We start from the raw sequence: 16,934 nt of genomic DNA, 5'->3' as shown, positions 1-16,934 counted from the left end.
AGTGATGCCTTCGAAAATGTCTTTCCCCCAACCTCATTTAACAGTGATGCCTTCGAAAACAATTTTCCTTATGCTGTTTCATACATGTGGTAGAAAATAAAATTGCCAAGATATTTATTAACATGTGAGACATACAATTTGCTCAGTAAAAATAGCACATGAAAAAATATAAGCTTATATTCATAAAGAAATGAGTATGTTATTACCTTTTTCTTGCTTGCTCTGGACTATTAATTTGACATGGTTGGAACGTGCACAGCACAGTTGAGACACCACCATTTTAACACTGAATCGCTATACCATGAACTGACAGAACCCTGCGTGAAGGATGAAAAACTCATACCTCAAGTGAAGAATCACAAAGCAGCATGGAAGGGGAAAATGAACTAAATGGGCATGGGGAGTGAAGAATGGTTGAGGTTCCAGGCTCTCACTGTACATCCTTAAGTAAATTAAATTTAACTCACCTATAAAGTGAGTTAAAACAGATGAGTTTTAAGGTCCATCTCAACTCTAAATAAGATACTAGCAAAAACAAGGAATCCATCACTTCAGATCCTTATGAAACCCAGGAAAGGGTGGGGCACATTGGCTCACCTGAGGTCAACAGTTGGAAACCAGCCTGACCAACAAGGTGAAACCCCGTCTCTACTAAAAATACAAAAATTAGCTGGGTGTGGTGGCAGACACCTGTAGTCCCAGCTACTTCGGAGGCTGAGGTAGGAGAACTACTTGAAGTGGGGGGCAGGGGCAGGGGCGGGGGCGGCGGCTGCAGTGAGCTGAGATGGTACCATTGCACTCTAGCCTGGGCAACAGAGCGAGATTGTGTCTCAAAAAACACAAAACGCTGAAACAGCAATGGTATTAAAACTGTTCAGAATGGGACGGACACGGTGGCTCACGCCTGTAATACTAGCACTTTGGGAGGGGGAGGCAGGTGGATCACCTGAGGTCAGGAGTTTGAGACCAGCCCGACCAACATGGTGAAACCCCGTCTCAACTAAAAATACAAAAAATTAGCAGAGCGTGGTGGCAGGTGCCTGTAATCCCAGCTACTCAGGCTGAGGCAGGAGAATTGCTTGAACCCGGGAGGTGGAGGTTGCAGTGAGCCGAGATTCCATCACTGCACTCCAGCCTGGGCAACAGAGCAAGACTCCATCTCCAAAATAAAACAAAACCACCACCACCAAAAAACTTGTTCAGACTGAACACAGAACTCAAGGGCATTATTATAATGCATTACAAAGAGAATTTTCTATAGCTTTGCACAAGTATCTAAATCCTATACATCCTTTTAACAGCAATTTTAATTATTGAACACATGACTTAAGTACAAAAAGAAAAGTCCAAACTGTCAGCTTTCAGTCCTCCACATTCCCCTCTTTAATATGGTATTTTGCACTATATACATTAATGAAAATTTGAAACAAAAAAGAACTTTAGTCAAACTCCCCTTCCTCCTCCAGCTTTATTGGAATAGTTTAAAATTACATTTCTATATTCTAGGACTTCAGTTGCTCTTTCCATCTGACTTTTAAAAACTGATTACAGCAAATGAAACACAGTTGTCTAAGTGATATAGTATACAAAAATAACATCTTGATTTCTGTGAAAATGCATTTCTCTGCAATTCCTGAATAGCTCCAAATTATGCTAACTCTGAGCATTGATGTTTACTCTGGGTTTTAGATTTAGTCTTTGAAAAAAATGTGTTCTAAACCTTTGCCATCACCATCTATGTGTCCAACATCAACACTGTGATGAAGTTGTTCCTGTTTAGGCTTTTATTCCGATTTCTCTCGAACAGCCATTAACACGCATGTTTATCTTTTTGTTTACTCCCACTGAACTGTATGTTCTATGTAGGGCCTGATACAGATGTTACTTGATGTTATTTAATAGCTACTGAGGTCAGACAATCCAAGGCCATCATTATACTAAAATTAAAGTTATTTATGGAAGTTCATAGACACTTCCAGAATTGGTTTTACCTCCTACATGGGAACATGTTCAACAAACCCAGGACGGGCTTACTGGTCTGACTCAACTCTTCCCATTCATCAATCCCTATTCACCAGTGGCACGGAAAGGGGGTTCTTTAACAAAGCATTATACATAACACCTCTACCAAACTAAACATAAACTTTTTTTTGTAGTTAAATGCAGAAAGTCGGTTTTTTCCACCCCTTTCCTCCTTTTACACGGCAAGTAAAGCTCACTGGCCTGGGAGTTGCCTCTATCTGCCAACCTTTGGCCAGTGAAGAGGATTCAGAGAAAATAATACAACCATCAATCAGAAAAAGGAGGGGCGACAAAGGAAAATAATTAGGCTGTAGCCTCAATTGTGCATTCCCGTGCAAGGTGCCCTGACTCGCCACAGCGGTAACAGTTGACTTCACTTGTCTTGCTGCAGTTGATGGCTACATGACCAGTTTCACCACACCTAAAAAAGAAATTAAAATACTTTTCACAATGGGCCTCAGAACAAAACTGTCTACCAAAGCAACAGTCACGATGCCGAACAAAACGCCTGATCCTTGTCTTCATGCAATTAACCCCTAAGGTTTCACAGATATGTACACAACATTTATCAAATTATATACTTCACATGTCACAAACAGGCAAAGATTTCTGGTTACATGATAAAATATTTATGTGTATTAATTATAGAGCTTTCTATGAAGTCTCTGGAAGTTTCAAACTGTAACACTCTTATTTTTACGTATTAAAAAAATCCAGTTGTTAGGCCGGGCATGGTGGCTCAAGCCTGTAATCTCAGCACTTTGGGAGGCCGAGACAGGCGGATCACGGGGTCAGGAGATCGAGACCACCCTGGCTAACACGGTGAAACCCCGTCTCTACTAAAAAATACAAAAAACTAGCCGGGCGAGGTGGCGGGCGCCTGTAGTCCCAGCTACTCGGGAGGCCTAGGCGGGAGAATGGCGTGAACCCGGGAGGCGGAGCTTGCAGTGAGCTGAGATCCGGTCACTGCACTCCAGCCTGCGGGACAGAGCGAAACTCTGTCTCAAAAAAAAAAAAAATCCAGTTGTGAAAACTGTCCTTGTACCATAAGCCACAGGATATCAGGGCAGAATACAGAATTATATACAGACAGACTGCCAGTTATGTATGGTGAAAATTGGTCTTATCTGGTCACAGCTAACTTTCACTGAATTTATTAAGGCCCTTCCATTTATAGCTAATTCATTTCTGGAAGAATCTCTGCAATGAGTTTTCTTCTAACAACATTCTGACACCTTACCTATAGCACTTCACTTTGGTGCAGTCTTTTTGAATGTGTCCGAATTCTCCACAAGAATAGCACTTCTGCTCATCTGCATGGTCGCAGTCACGAGCCAGATGGCCTGGTTTGCCACAGTTGTAGCAGCATTGCTCTCGCTCTCTCTTGGGCTCCTTGCAGTCCTTGGCAATGTGGCCACCTCTACCGCAGTTATAGCAGGCTTCAACAATAAGGAAAAGAAACAGACCAAGACTATAAAACCTTTACAAAGTGTTATGTTTTAAATTATACAATATAAAACCTCAAAGGTGGAAATGCTATACGCAGTTGCATGTGCTCACCTCTCCAAACTCTAGAGGGGGATAAAAAGGAAGTGTTAAATACTTACCATCCTCCTGAAGATCACAATCCTTGGCAAGATGACCAGACTCACCACAGCGATAACAGATGTCTGGAAGAGATGAGGAAACAAACTGGAAACCTGTTTTGAGCAAAAACAAAGAGAATTTGGCTAGTCAGACCAGTCTTGATACTAACAAATACTGAAGTACTTCAAATTTTTCTATTCGACAAAATACCTCTATCCGAGGTAAAACCACCTCTGCCACGGCTTCTCATTCCACGACCACGGCCTCCACCAGTAGGACATTCCCGGGCCCAGTGGCCAGATCGTCCACACTTGAAGCACTCATTGCTGCTCATGGCTGCAGTCAGATCTTTGAAATATTAAAAGTAACAACATTAAACCACTGAAAGTTCTTTTAACTTTTATTCTCTGTTAAATGTATTTTTGGAAAACTATTCTGGGGGAGAAAGCTAGCTAATATATCAGTTAAATAGCTGGGTGCAGAGGCTCAGGCCTGTAATCCCAGCACTTTGGGAGGCCAAGGTAGGTGGATCATGAGATCGAGACCATCTTGGCTAACATGGTGAAACCCCATCTCTACTAAAAATCCAAAAAGTAGCCGGGTAAGGTGGCGGGTGCCTGTAATCCCAGCTACTTTGGGAGGCTGAGGCAGGAGAATGGAGTGAACCCGGGAGGCGGAGCTTCCAGTGAGCTGAGATGGTGCCACAGGATTCCAGCCTGGGCAACAGAGTGAGACTCCATCTCAAAAAAATAAAATAATCATACAACTACATGCTTATTATAGACCTACTATAATACACACGTTAATAGTTATTGATGGAAGTGATGGAATTTACAGGGTTAGGGTCAGTGAAAATCCATTATGAGAATAAATAATTGGTAGTGGCCAGGCGCGGTGGCTCACACCTGTAATCCTAGCACTTTGGGAGGCCGAGGCAGGTGGATTATCTGAGGTCAGGAGTTTGACACCAGCCTGGCCAACATGGCGAAATTCCGTCTCTATTAAAAATACAAAAAATAGCCGGGCATGGTGGCATGCGCCTATAATCCCAGCTACTCAGGAGGCTGAGGCAGAAGAATCACTTGAACCTGAGAGGTGGAGGTTGCAGTGAGCAGAGATCACGTCACTGCACTCCAGTCTAGGGGACAAAGTAAGACATACGCACACACACACGCACACAGAAAATGGACTCTCAGAGTGAGGAGTCAGTGAAGGAAAATACTCTTAACCTTAGCACCTGATACAGTACCTAGTTATACTGCAGCACTTGCCTGGTGACTGAGATATTCCTTAGAACAGGTATGTTAAAACAAATGCAAGATACAAATTTTATCTCTAGATGGTACAACTACAGTAGGCCCTCTATATCCATGGGTTCTGCATCCATGGATTCAACCAACCTGGGAATAAAAATATTCAGTGGAAAAAAAAGTTGCATCTGTATTGAATATGCAGACTTTTCTTGCCATTATTCCCTAAACAATATGCTAACAACTACTTATTCAGCATTTACATTGTGTTAGGTATTATAAGTAATGTAGAGATGATTTTAAAGTATATAAAAAGATGTGCAAAGGTTCTAATGCAAGTAGTACACTATTTTATATCAGGGACTTGAACATAGGAGGATTTTGGTATCTGAGGGAGTTCGTGGAACCACTTATCCACAGATACCAAGAGACGACTGTATAATAAAAACACTAGGAAAATGACCACAAGTTACACCAAAGCGCTAATAATGGCACATACAGCACTGGGAAAATTTGTGTTTTGTTTTCTTTTCTTTTATTCTCCCCTTTCCAAATGTTTCTGTAATTTTCCATTTTAAACAATGCAACTTAGAATTTCATAATAAACTCCTTTAATTGGGTATCATTTTAAAATAAAAATAAAACTCCCACTAAAGCAAATGGATTTTGTACTTCTTATGTAATAATCTAAAAATAAATTGAGGCTATCCTTAAAATAGAATGAAATGGAATAGAATGGAATGAAAACAATGTAACTATATTTTCACACTTCCATATCTCAATATTTTTACTCTGAATTCCATTGTCAAACAATGGCACATAAAGTCGTATTTTAAATATCCTCTCAAACCTAAGCACAGGCATCATCATCTAGAAAAACGTATTTCCAACTGAGTAAAACTGACTGGATAATGGAATTAGCTAACCCAACCACAGCACCAAAGACCCAAAAGGCAGTCAGAAAAATGGCAAGGTTCTCCACTTTCAGTAACTGTTTAACTTTTTACTAACTCTTGCCACTTGCCTACAAACATATTACCAAAAAAAAATCATTTGGCTGAGTTATTGGTGCTTTCAGATGCAAAAAACATATTTCTAGTCAGAAGAAACCAGCCAGTGAAGGAGATTAAAAACAGATTTTCACAGAATTTCAAACAGTATCTGCTTTGTAATCATTCTTTCTTAACTATACTAGTATCAAGCATCTTAAATTATGTAAAGTATTTGCCGGTTTCCACCAAAGGGAAGAGTCAGGATTAAAAAAAAAAAAAAAAATGAATGGCAGCCTGGGTGCAGTGGCTCACATCTGTAATCCCAGCGCTTTGGGAGGCCGAGGAAGACAGATCACCTGAGGTTGGGAGTTCGAGATCAGCCTGGCCAACATGGTGAAACCTCGTCTCTACTAAACATGCAAAATTAGCCAGGCTTGGTGGCGCATGCCTATAATCCCAGCTACTCGGGAGGCTGAGGCAGGAGAATTGCTTGAACCCAGGAGGTAGAGGTGGCAGTGAGCCGAGATCACACAATTGCACTCCAACCTGGGCTACAAGAGCGAAATTCTGTCTCTCTCTCACACACACACACACACACACACACACACACACACACACACACACACACAAAAAGGCATATAAAATAGTCTATCTTCTCCAGTTGAGCTCATTTAACTATTGCTCTCAAGAAATTATTTACACATAAATGATTACTTTTAAAGTATAATCCAGACAATCTGCAAGGCCTGAATATTTTATAATTTGATATTTAAACAAGATACATCTTGTTTAAAATACAAAACCAGGCTGGGCGCGGTGGCTCACGCCTGTACTCCCAGCACTTTGGGAGGCCAAGACAGGTGGATCATGAGGTCAGGAGATGGAGACCATCCTGGCTAACATGGTGAAACTCCGTCTCTACTAAAAATACAAAAAAAAAAAAAAAAAAAAAAAATTAGCCAAGCGTGGTGGCTGGCGCCTGTAGTCCCAGTTACTCAGGAGGCTGAGGCAGGAGAATGGAGTGAACCTGGGAGGCGGAGCTTGCAGTCAGCTGAGATTGTGCCACTGCACTCCAGTCTGGGCAGCAAGACTCTGTCTCAAAAAAAAAAAAAAAAAAAAAAAAACACAAGGCTGGGCACAGTGGCTCACACCTGTAATCCCAGCACTTTGGACGCCAAGGCAAGAGGATCACCTGAGGTCAAGAGTTTGAGATCAGTCTGAACAACACAGTAAAACTCCATCTCTACTAAAAATACAAGATTAGGCCAGACGCGGTGGCTCACGCTTGTAAGCCCAGCACTTTGGGAGGCAAGTGGATCGTGAGGTCAGGAGATCAAGACCATCCTGGCCAACATGGTGAAACCCCAACTCTACTAAAATAAAAAAATTAGCCGGGTGTGGCGGTGCGCACCTGTAGTCCGAGCTACTTGAGAGAGGCTGAGGCAGGAGAATCGCCTGAACCTGGGAGGCGGAGGTTGCAGTGAGCTGAGATCGGGCCACTGCGCTCCAGCCTGGGCGACAGAACGAGACTCCGTCTCAAAAAACAAAAATGTTCTGTAAAAAAGATACGCACCTCAGTGGCAAAGGCAGAACTTTGCACACTAGAACAAAAGTTTTACATGTTTTGCCTTTTTTTTTTTTTTGTGACGGAGTCTCGCTCTGTCACCAGGCTGGAATATGGTGGCACAATCTTGGCTCACTGCAACCTTAACCTCCCGGGTTCAAGCAATTCCCCTGCCTCAGCCTCCGCATAGCTGGGACTACAGGCGTGCACCACTATGCCCAGCTAATTTTTTGTATTTTAGTAGAGACAAGTTTCACCATGTTGGCCAGGATGGTCTTGACCTCCTGACCTCGTGATCTGCCTGCCTTGGTCTCCTGAAGTGCTGGGATTACAGGCGTGAGCCACTGCACCCAGCCTGTTTTGCCGCTTTTAGTCACACATAATTTTACTAGAGTAAATTAATGCTAATAAAGAAAACAAAAACAAAACACTAAGCCTTAAAAGGGAAGAAAAACATTAATAGCCTTCAAACATCATCAATATGACATGCTTTTTAAAGAGGTCTTTCAGTGTCCTTAGGTACTATGTACGCAATCTGTCCTCTCCTCCCTTTGGCCAACCCTATCAGAGTGAATCAGGTGGTCTACAGTTTCACTGGTAACTGGTCCCTTGTGATAGGCTTGTCTCTTTAACAACATTATTGGCCGGGCGTGGTGGCTCACGCCTGTAATCCCAGCACTTTGGGAGGCCGAGGCGGGCGGATCACGAGGTCAGGAGATCGAGACCAGCCTGGCTAACATGGTGAAACCCCGTCTCTACTTTAAAAATACAAAAAACTAGCCGGGCGAGGTGGCGGCGCCTGTAGTCCCAGCTACTAGGGAGGCTGAGGCAGGAGAATGGCGTGAACCCGGGAGGCGGAGCTTGCAGTGAGCTGAGATCTGGCCACTGCGCTCCAGCCTGGGCGACAGAGCGAGACTCCATCTCAAAAAAAAAAAAAAAAAAAAAAAACCCCACAACAACATTATTAAACTAACTGCTTTCCACAATGTTTTAGACTCACACTACTTATATTAGGCAGCAGGTCCCGATCCTAGCACTCATCTCATATGAGTGTATTTAGTTTAAAGGTCTTTACAGAATTCCATGATATTCCTTAGGAAAACTAAGGTAAGGTAAGACAGCTGAGAATCATGGCTCCATGAGTCTGTCTCATTGCCTATGACTGCTCCTGGCTGGATTCTCACTGCACTGTCCTGGTCTCCCCTGCTCCTTTTCCACCTGTCACAACTTTTTCCAATCTTCGTGGGCCAACTCAAATGCCAACTCTATAAAAGAATCTGACTACATCTCCCAGCCTGGAACTATCCTTCCTATTAAGTCCCAGGACACTCTGTTAATATCTGTCTAATGGCAGTACCACATTGCCTTGTATCATATTCCTTGAAGGTAGAGACCAAGTAATTAACCTTTGAATCATCGAACATCCCATACAGTTATCCTTTTAGTAGCCATCATGTAACTCAGTATTTTAATTAATTTTTTTTGGGGGGGCAGGGGTCTTTAGTAATTTGGTGAATGAAACTACTGACCCAATCCAATCTAATCAAGTACTAACAACAATGCATCTAAATTACTGCTATCAGTCACCAGAGTTACTGCACCATTAATTTAAAGTAATGATGTATTCTCAATTTTGTATTCACTAAGGACTGACTACAGTCACTCTCTGAAACTCTCAGCTTTCTGAAACCATAGGTAAGATTCTGCCCAAATGAATTTAGGATCCACAACTTTCAGCTTCTGACAGGGATCAGGGCCAACCACTCAAAGGACATTTCCAATGTAACTTTTTTATAAATCCAGTAACAGAAGTATCTTCTACTTGTAATTGTTATTTTTGGGATTCCAGTCTATAATAAAGACTAGAAAATATCAAAGGAAGAAAACTGCTGAATCATAAAACCATGAAAATTATATTTTTTTCAGATTATCTAACACCATCCCCACGTGTGGCTAGGAAATTTACACCCAAGACAACTAAAAAAGCCAGCAGCCAGACCAGAACCTCTAATTTGTCATCCAGGTTCTATTAGTCCAAGAATTCATAATCAATTAGACTTCAGTACTATTTTATGCAATGCTACAAAACATACATACTAACTTCAATAAAAAATAAAATGTTTTTCACTTTTGTCAGGCAGCTGGAAAACACTTATTTTCTTCCTTTTGCTAAAAACCACTAATATAAGGGACCAGTTACTAAAGGTTCTTTGGGTTTGTTTTCTCTGGAAAAAAATTTTCATGAAACCTGATATATGTATACTGCACTGATGTAGCCTGCCTGACACCGTAAGAGATTTTGGAACCACACTCAACCTGGGTTAATCACTTAACCCAGTTTAACTACTTGCTGTGTTACCTCAAAGACATCTGACTACCCATCTCTGTCTTACTTGTAAAAGGGAAATAATAAAACTGATGTGTGGTAAGAATTGTTACACAGTACCTTGTGCTTAATATATATTCAATTTAATAACCAAAGTTTTTGTCTTCTAGGTACATATTCTTTCCACTTTTGCCAATTACCTTAGACTGCTTACAGACAGTAGACAGAACTCAGTCCAATGTCTATTACATAGCAGGTTTAGAGTGAGACTAACTGCTTCTACTTGTTTCCCATCTTACAGTCTATTTCCTGAATGGAATGGAAAAGAGATTAAGAGGAGAAAAACTGGTGATTTCCGAATCAGTTCACATTTTCAACTACCAGACATCAAGATATTTGTCCTAAGTTTCAATTTTTGTGTATCAAATTTTTATGATACAAACCACTTTAAAGGGTGGCAGGAGCACAGGGCATGCGAGGCAAGAGAAGAAATGACTAAGACAGTCAACAGAAGGTCTGGACCAGGCCGGGTGGCCCACGCCTGTAATCCCAGCATCTTGGGAGGCCAAGGCAGATGGATCACCTGAGGTCAGGAGTTTGAGACCAGCTGGCCAACATGGTGAAACCCTGTCTCTACTAAAAATACAAAAATTAGCTGGACGTTGTGGCGTGTGCCTGTAATCCCTACTATTCAGGAGGCTGACGCACAAGAATTGTTTGAACCCAGGAGGCAAAGTTTGCATTGAGCCCAGATCGCACCACTGCACTCCAGCCTGGGTGAGAGTGAGATTCCGTCTCAAAAAAAAAAAAAAAAAAAAAAGGTCTGACAAGACTGACGGATTCACTGAGGAGCCATGTATGCTAAACTAAGAGGGGTAACTATTTTTAAAATTTTGAACTTATCTTGGAATTAAAGAAACCACAAATGGTTACTAAATTTGTCTTCCTTAACGTAATTTTACCATACTATTAAGAACAAATCTAGTAAACTACTAAAATCTAATAGTATGTGGTCAAGACTAACAATCAGGGTTCTAATAAATAGAACGATCATAACTCGGTCCTACAAAATACATTTAAAATAAAGTAGCAACAGGAAAGTTGGAGATAAAAATGGCACTAGCAAAGAAGGGTATGATTCTGGCTATCTTTATTACTTTATATGGTTTTCCTAACACTGCTGTACACATTCACATTTGTATATATCCTTACTTTTTGCAAGCTCAGGGTTATCCCTGACTCATTCATGTTGTTCACTTAATTCCATTTAGACCATATTGGAGCTTTTGCCCTCTGAATGTATATATGCATTATTATGCTCCATTAAGTCAGTTTGGTGTTTCAACATGGTAGTAAAACACTTCAGACTTTTTTTTTTTTTTTGAGACACAGTCTCACTCTGTTGCCCACGCTGGAGTGCAGTGGCGTGATCTCGGCTCATTGCAAGCTCCACCTCCCAGGTTCACTCCAATCTCCTGCCTCAGCTTCCCCAGTAGCTGGGACTACAGGTGCCCGCTACCACGCCTGGCTACCTTTTTTTTTTTTTTTTTGTATTTTTAGTACAAACAGGGTTTCACCGTGTTAGCCAGGATGGTCTCAATCTCCTGACCTCATGATCCACCTGCCTCGGCCTCCCAAAGTGCTGGGCTTACAGGCGTGAGCCACCACACCCCACAGGGCAAGGGCTGCAGTGAGCTGAGATACCACCACAACAAAAGCAAAACTCCGCCTAAAAAAAAAAAGCAATGAAAGGAAGCAATATCCATTCTGTATTACCCGCATTCTAGCCAGAATAATGGAAAACAGAATACTTACCCGGGAGCAATTCTATATTTTTATCCTGGTTCCTGCATTTACTGCCTGACCTTGGTTAATTATATCCATTTCTGCCTGCCCTGAATTCTTGAAGGGTTTTAATTAATAGCTGGGTATCTATGAGTCAGGCATTAGTAAACATATCTATAATCTTACAACCTTACAAGTTATGTCTTCTTGCTCCATTTTAATGACAAACTCAAGATCTGACACTGGCTGGGTGCAATGCCTCATGCCTGTCATCCCAGCACTTTGGGAGGCCGAGGTGGGCGGATCACAAGGTCAAGAGATATAAGACTATCCTGGCTAACACGGTGAAACCCCATTTCTACTAAAAATACAAAAAATTAGCTGGGCGTGGTGGCAGGCAACTGTAGACCCAGCTACTCAGGAGGCTGAGACAGGAGAATGGTGTGAACCCAGGAGGCGGAGGTTGCCTGGGCGACAGTGCGAGACTCCATCTCAAAAAGATAAAAAATAAGAAAATCTGACACCAAGTGACTTACCCAAAGCCACACAGCTAGAAAGTACTACAATCAGGATTTCAAGAGTCTCGCTCTAAATCCTCTGCAAAGGCTTTGGTTAAGACTTGAGGCCGGGCACAGTGGCTCATGCCTGTAATCCCAGCATTCTGGGAGGCCAAGGCGAGAAGATCACTTGAGGTCGGCGGCCTAGCCAAAATGGTGAAATCCTGTCTCCACTAAAAATACAAAAATTAGCTGGCCATCGTGGTGCGTGCCTATAATCTCAGCTATTCAGGAGAGTGAGGCAAGAGAATCACTTGAACCCAGGAGGTGGAGGTTGCAGTGAGCTGAGATCATGCCATTTGCACTCCAGTGTGGGTGACGGAGCGAGACTCCATCTCCAAAAAACCTAAAAACACAAAAATTAGCCGGGCGTGGTGGCACATGCCTATGGTCCCAGCTACTCAGGAGGCTGAGGCAGGAGAATGGCTTGAACCCAGGAGGCAGAGCTTGCAGTGAGCTGAGATCCTGCCATTGTATTCCAGCCTGGGTGACAGAGCAAGACTCCATCTCAAGAAAAAAAATAAATAAATAAGTGGTAAAGTACACAAAAATGCTATGATAATATATGACAAAAATGCTATTGTGTAATATTTTTAAAGTAGGGAATTACACCAATTCACTCCTTTCTTCAAAATATTACATAAAAGTATTACTACTATATATCTAGTAACTTAAAAAAAGCCACACATTTGAATTGTAATGCTGTATTCATTCTGTATTTCTCTTTAGATAAAAATCAAAGTAAAACTAGAACTGATAGCTTTAAAAAAAAATCTACAGTCATAATTACTTTTAATTCATTCACACAGGTTTCTCGAATCTTAAGACAGGTTTGTTTTTTTTTTTTTTTTTGAGACGGAGTCTCGCTCTGTCGCCCAGGCTGGAGTGCAGTGGCCGGATCTCAGCTCACTGCAAGCTCCGCCTCCCAGGTTTATGCCATTCTCCTGCCTCAGCCTCCCGAGTAGCTGGGACTACAGGCGCCCGCCACCTCGCCCGGCTAGTTTTTTGTATTTTTTACTAGAGATGGGGTTTCACCGTGCTAGCCAGGATGGTCTCGATCTCCTGACCTTGTGATCCGCCCGTCTCGGCCTCCCAAAGTGCTGGGATTACAGGCGTGAGCCACCGCGCCCGGCCAAGACAGGTATTTTCTTTAACTTCATGGCAGAACTTAGGAGTCTCACCAAACACACAAACACTGGCAACTTGATTCACTAGTTAACACCTCATTTGTATTTACAGGTGATCACTGTAGCACTCATATTCCTAATTAACAAAATCCTTCTAATTACAACTTGAAATTTGGTGGCCTCAAGTTCTCACTTTATTATCCCAGTAGTTTTAAACATGAAAATGCTGCATAGCTTACTGCAATCACTTAATAGCATTCCCTTGCTGCAGCAGCATCTGACACTGCCAGAATAGGAGTTCTATTAAGTGAGAAAGAGCGTTCTCCACGTAGCAGGTCAGGATGCCTTGGCATCATTCTTCTCACTCTCTACTTACTGTCAAGAGGCTAGGAAGAGAAAAAAGAACTATTTTTTTTTTTTTAAATTTTTCATTCCTGCAAGGAAAAAAAAGCAAAACCTCTCTGTGGTCAAATCTTCAGCCAACAGAAAAATCATTCCAATTAGTCCAATGGTGGTGTCATTGCTTTTAGGCACCAGTTTGGTACTATCCCATATACATGCCACATATTTTTATTGAACTTTAAAAGACAAGTAGAATTATCGACCAGGCACAGTGGCTCAGGCCTTGTAATCCCAGCACTTTGGGAGGCCAAGGCGGGTGGATTACCTGAGGTCAGGAGATGGAGACCAGCCTGGCCAACATGGTGAAACCCCATCTCTACCAAAAAAAAAAAAAAAAATACAAAAATTAGCCGGGCATGGTGGCATACGCCTGTAATCCCAGCTACTCGGGAGGCTGAGGCAGGAGAATTGCTTAAGCCCGGGAGACGGAGGTTGCAGTGAGCCAAGATTGTGCCACTGCACTCCAGCCTGGCCAACAGAGAAAGACTCTCAAAAGAGACAAGTAGAATTGTTACAGATCATATAACAAAACACATTTATACTTCAAAAAAGACATCTCCCTGCCTGTTCCAGATGTTCAAATGCCAGTTTAAGAAAAACCCGGCCGGGTACGGTGGCTCACGCCTGTAATCTTAGCACTCTGGGAGGCCGAGGGAGGCGGATCACAAGGTCAGAAGTTCGAGACCAGCCTGGCCAACATGGTGAAACCCCATCTCTACTAAAAATACAAAACTTAGCTGGGCGTGGTGGTGGGCGCCTGTAATCCCAGCTACTGGGGAGGCAAGAGAATCGCTTGAATTCGCGAGGCGGAGGCTGCAGTGAGCTGAGATCAGGCCACTGCACTCCAGCCTGGGTGACAGTGTGAGACTCAGTCTCAAAAAAAAAAAGAAAAAGAAAAAAAGAAAAACCCTGGTCTTCCACTGATTTGGTTCAAAATATTTTACAGACTGCATCACCTGTTTGAAATACATTACCTTTACTGTTACCAATATGAAAAAGTGGACCTTTAGTTCCTCAGAAAAACAAACTGTTACTTTTTTAAAGGAAAACTGTTATCAAGAGATGAAATCTGAAAAACTTAAGTCTTTAATTCTACCCTTGGGAATGTAATAAATTATTCCTTTTATATTCCAATACACAAAGAGCTCTTGTAGACAAAAATCAGGCTGCTCAAACTAAAAACAGCATGTACCTAGGATCCTGGCAGTTTACAGGTGTTTGATTATCCTTAACCAAAGTAACTCATTAGAAGCATTTAAAACTATGTAGGAGGGGGGAGGGGGAAGCCCAGGAGATGAGGTACATTTCGTATCTTTTTGAAACCCTCAAAGCTCTACACTCGTTATATTGCTTGAGCAAACAACATAAAATTGCTAATTTAAATTCGAATGGAAATAGTAACTGGTTACCTTTCACTCCAAAATTGGGTCAAACAATAGGAAAGGGGGAAAAAAATCTACTTTTAAAATTTTAATTTAAAAGCAAGATGGGGATATTCATTAGACCTCCTTCACTTTGAAAAAGACAAAAAACGAGTTCAGTTTTGGTTTCTCTTACCTCTTCTGAGTCCTTCTGAATAATGCCTGAAACACACTAGCTGAAATCACAGACAATTACTGAGCAATGTTCTCTTTTCACAAGACCCCCAAGACCAGAAGCAGTTACTTCCTTTGGAAGTGCCCTGTGGCTGAGGCCATGTGGTTAACATGTGGGAACAAGCACAAGCCTTACCCATAATAAAATCAACACCTAAACCCAAATGTGGACCATTATGCCATTCTAAAATAGGTTCTCACGATATGGAAAAATCTAGATGGAGGGGGGCTAGTTGAATTTCGTGTCTCGTTTGTAATTACATCTGTTTCATTAATCCAAGAAATGATGCAGACTACCGCCCGCTGCTGTGGTTTTGGAGCTTTGACAAATCCGTGTTTTTTCTGGTAATGGCACTTTTAAAGGATCCCAGCAACTTAAATCGTGTTGACTCAGGGAAAGTGAGCCCCATCAGCCTCTTTTCGAATGGTAATATAAAACAAGCAACTTAGTATTTAAATGATAAAAATTCAAGAACCGGGAAACTATCAACTACGGGGAGTATAAACACCAAAGGCTCCCAAGTCTTCCAGCAGTGTCTCGCCACCCCAAACACAAGGGCTCCTTCAAGAATCCTTTTTTTTTTTTTTTTTTTTTTTTTTAAAGACGGAGTCTCGCTGTTGCCCAGGCTGTAGTGGCGCTATCTCGGCTCATCACAACCTCCGCCTCCCGGGTTCACGCGATTTTCCTGTCTTAGCCTCCCGAGTAGCTGGGATTACAGAAGCCCGCCACCATGCCCGGCTAATTTTTGTGTTTTTAGTAGAGACAGAGTTTCACCATGTTGACCAGGCTGGTCTCGAACTCCTGACCTCGTGATCCGCCCGCCTCGGCCTCCCAAAGCGCTGGGATTACAGGCGTGAGCCACCGCGCCCGGCCTAAAAACCCTTTTCTAAGGCCACCAAAACCCTTGGCACATGGCCCGCCAGGCGCACGACCCCAGCACATGGCCGGCACGACTATACCCACCCCATCCCCCCTTCGTCGGAGCCTTTCCCCACCACACGGACTCCTTCCAGTGAGTTCCCGCCAAATCCACTCTCGACCCCTCATTCCGCGACCCTTGAAGCGTCAGGGCCTCGGCCCCAAGGGCGCACGGGCGGGCCTCCTCTGCCCTGAGCCTGCGGCCTGGGGTGCGGCCCTGGCGCCGAGAGACCCGCATGCTCGGCGACCCAGCTTTTCAGGACGAAGAAAGGACAAGAGTGTCGTCCGACAGCGGTGCGCCAGAAACCCGGGTCCGAGGCGGCGGCGGCAGCAGCCGAGCTTCCCGCCTGACGCAGCAGCGGCGCAGGCCAAAGTGCCGCCGCCATCGCCGCCTCGCCGCTCCCTACCCTCTCTGTCCGCCACAGACCCGGCCCGCACTGCGGCTCCCTCAGTGTCGGCCCCCTTCCCCAGCCCTCACCTTCCGCGTCGGAGCGGACCCGCAGCGGCGGAGACTCGGACGCAGGCCTGGGGAAGACGGCTCGCAAGGTAGAGGCTGTTTATTTTGAGGGTCCTTGCCTGCGCCACACGCGGGTCTGCACACGGCCCCACATACGCCGCTGCGCACGGCTCTCCTCCGCCTCGCCCACGCGGCCAATCAGCGCGCGGGGTTCGGTAGTCCAATCAGTGTCGCCCGTGGGAGGGCCGCCCATCCAGAGCGCGGCGCGGGGCGGGGCGAGTGCTTCTGCGCGCCGCGGCCTTACCCGCTGTGCCCCGGGCGCGGCCTTTCCCGCTGGGATCCCGGTCCCGA

At 43.6% G+C, this 16,934-nt stretch overlaps 1 protein-coding gene across 4 annotated transcripts; it reads right to left on the bottom strand.

Annotated features, from left to right (window-relative positions):
* Positions 1-1,359: 1,359 nt before the first annotated feature.
* Positions 1,360-16,725, bottom strand: CNBP (CCHC-type zinc finger nucleic acid binding protein). 4 transcript variants are annotated; one of them, XM_045385652.2, is made up of 5 exons: positions 16,605-16,725; positions 3,820-3,957; positions 3,630-3,722; positions 3,263-3,461; positions 1,360-2,443 (listed from the first exon to the last, which is right to left on the bottom strand). In XM_045385652.2, exons 2-5 carry the CDS (start codon positions 3,941-3,943, stop codon positions 2,326-2,328), a joined length of 534 nt encoding a protein of 177 aa, XP_045241587.1. In that variant the 5' UTR covers positions 3,944-3,957; positions 16,605-16,725; the 3' UTR covers positions 1,360-2,325. The 4 variants fall into 4 exon arrangements, with proteins under 4 accessions (XP_045241587.1, XP_065395132.1, XP_005571796.1 ...); XM_065539060.1 differs by having other exon boundaries at positions 3,263-3,466; positions 3,632-3,722; XM_005571739.4 differs by having other exon boundaries at positions 3,841-3,957.
* Positions 16,726-16,934: the final 209 nt, after the last annotated feature.

Source organism: Macaca fascicularis, chromosome 2 (assembly GCF_037993035.2).
Source record: "Macaca fascicularis isolate 582-1 chromosome 2, T2T-MFA8v1.1".
NCBI classification, from domain to species: domain Eukaryota; kingdom Metazoa; phylum Chordata; class Mammalia; order Primates; family Cercopithecidae; genus Macaca; species Macaca fascicularis.
This window is presented reverse-complemented; position numbering and strand designations above follow the sequence as displayed.

What these genes read in the sequence shown, in the direction of transcription:
- CNBP (XM_065539060.1), bottom strand. Translation starts at nt 3,943, where the DNA reads ATGAGCAGCAATGAGTGCTTCAAGTGTGGACGATCTGGCCACTGGGCC. An exon ending in TGGTTTTACCTCGGATAGAG is followed by an intron (nt 3,723 to 3,819) that starts GTATTTTGTCGA and finishes TGCTCAAAACAG; the next exon opens with GTTTCCAGTTTGTTTCCTCA. An exon ending in ACCAAAGTGAAGTGCTATAG is followed by an intron (nt 2,444 to 3,262) that starts GTAAGGTGTCAG and finishes TTTCTTTTTTAG; the next exon opens with GTGTGGTGAAACTGGTCATG.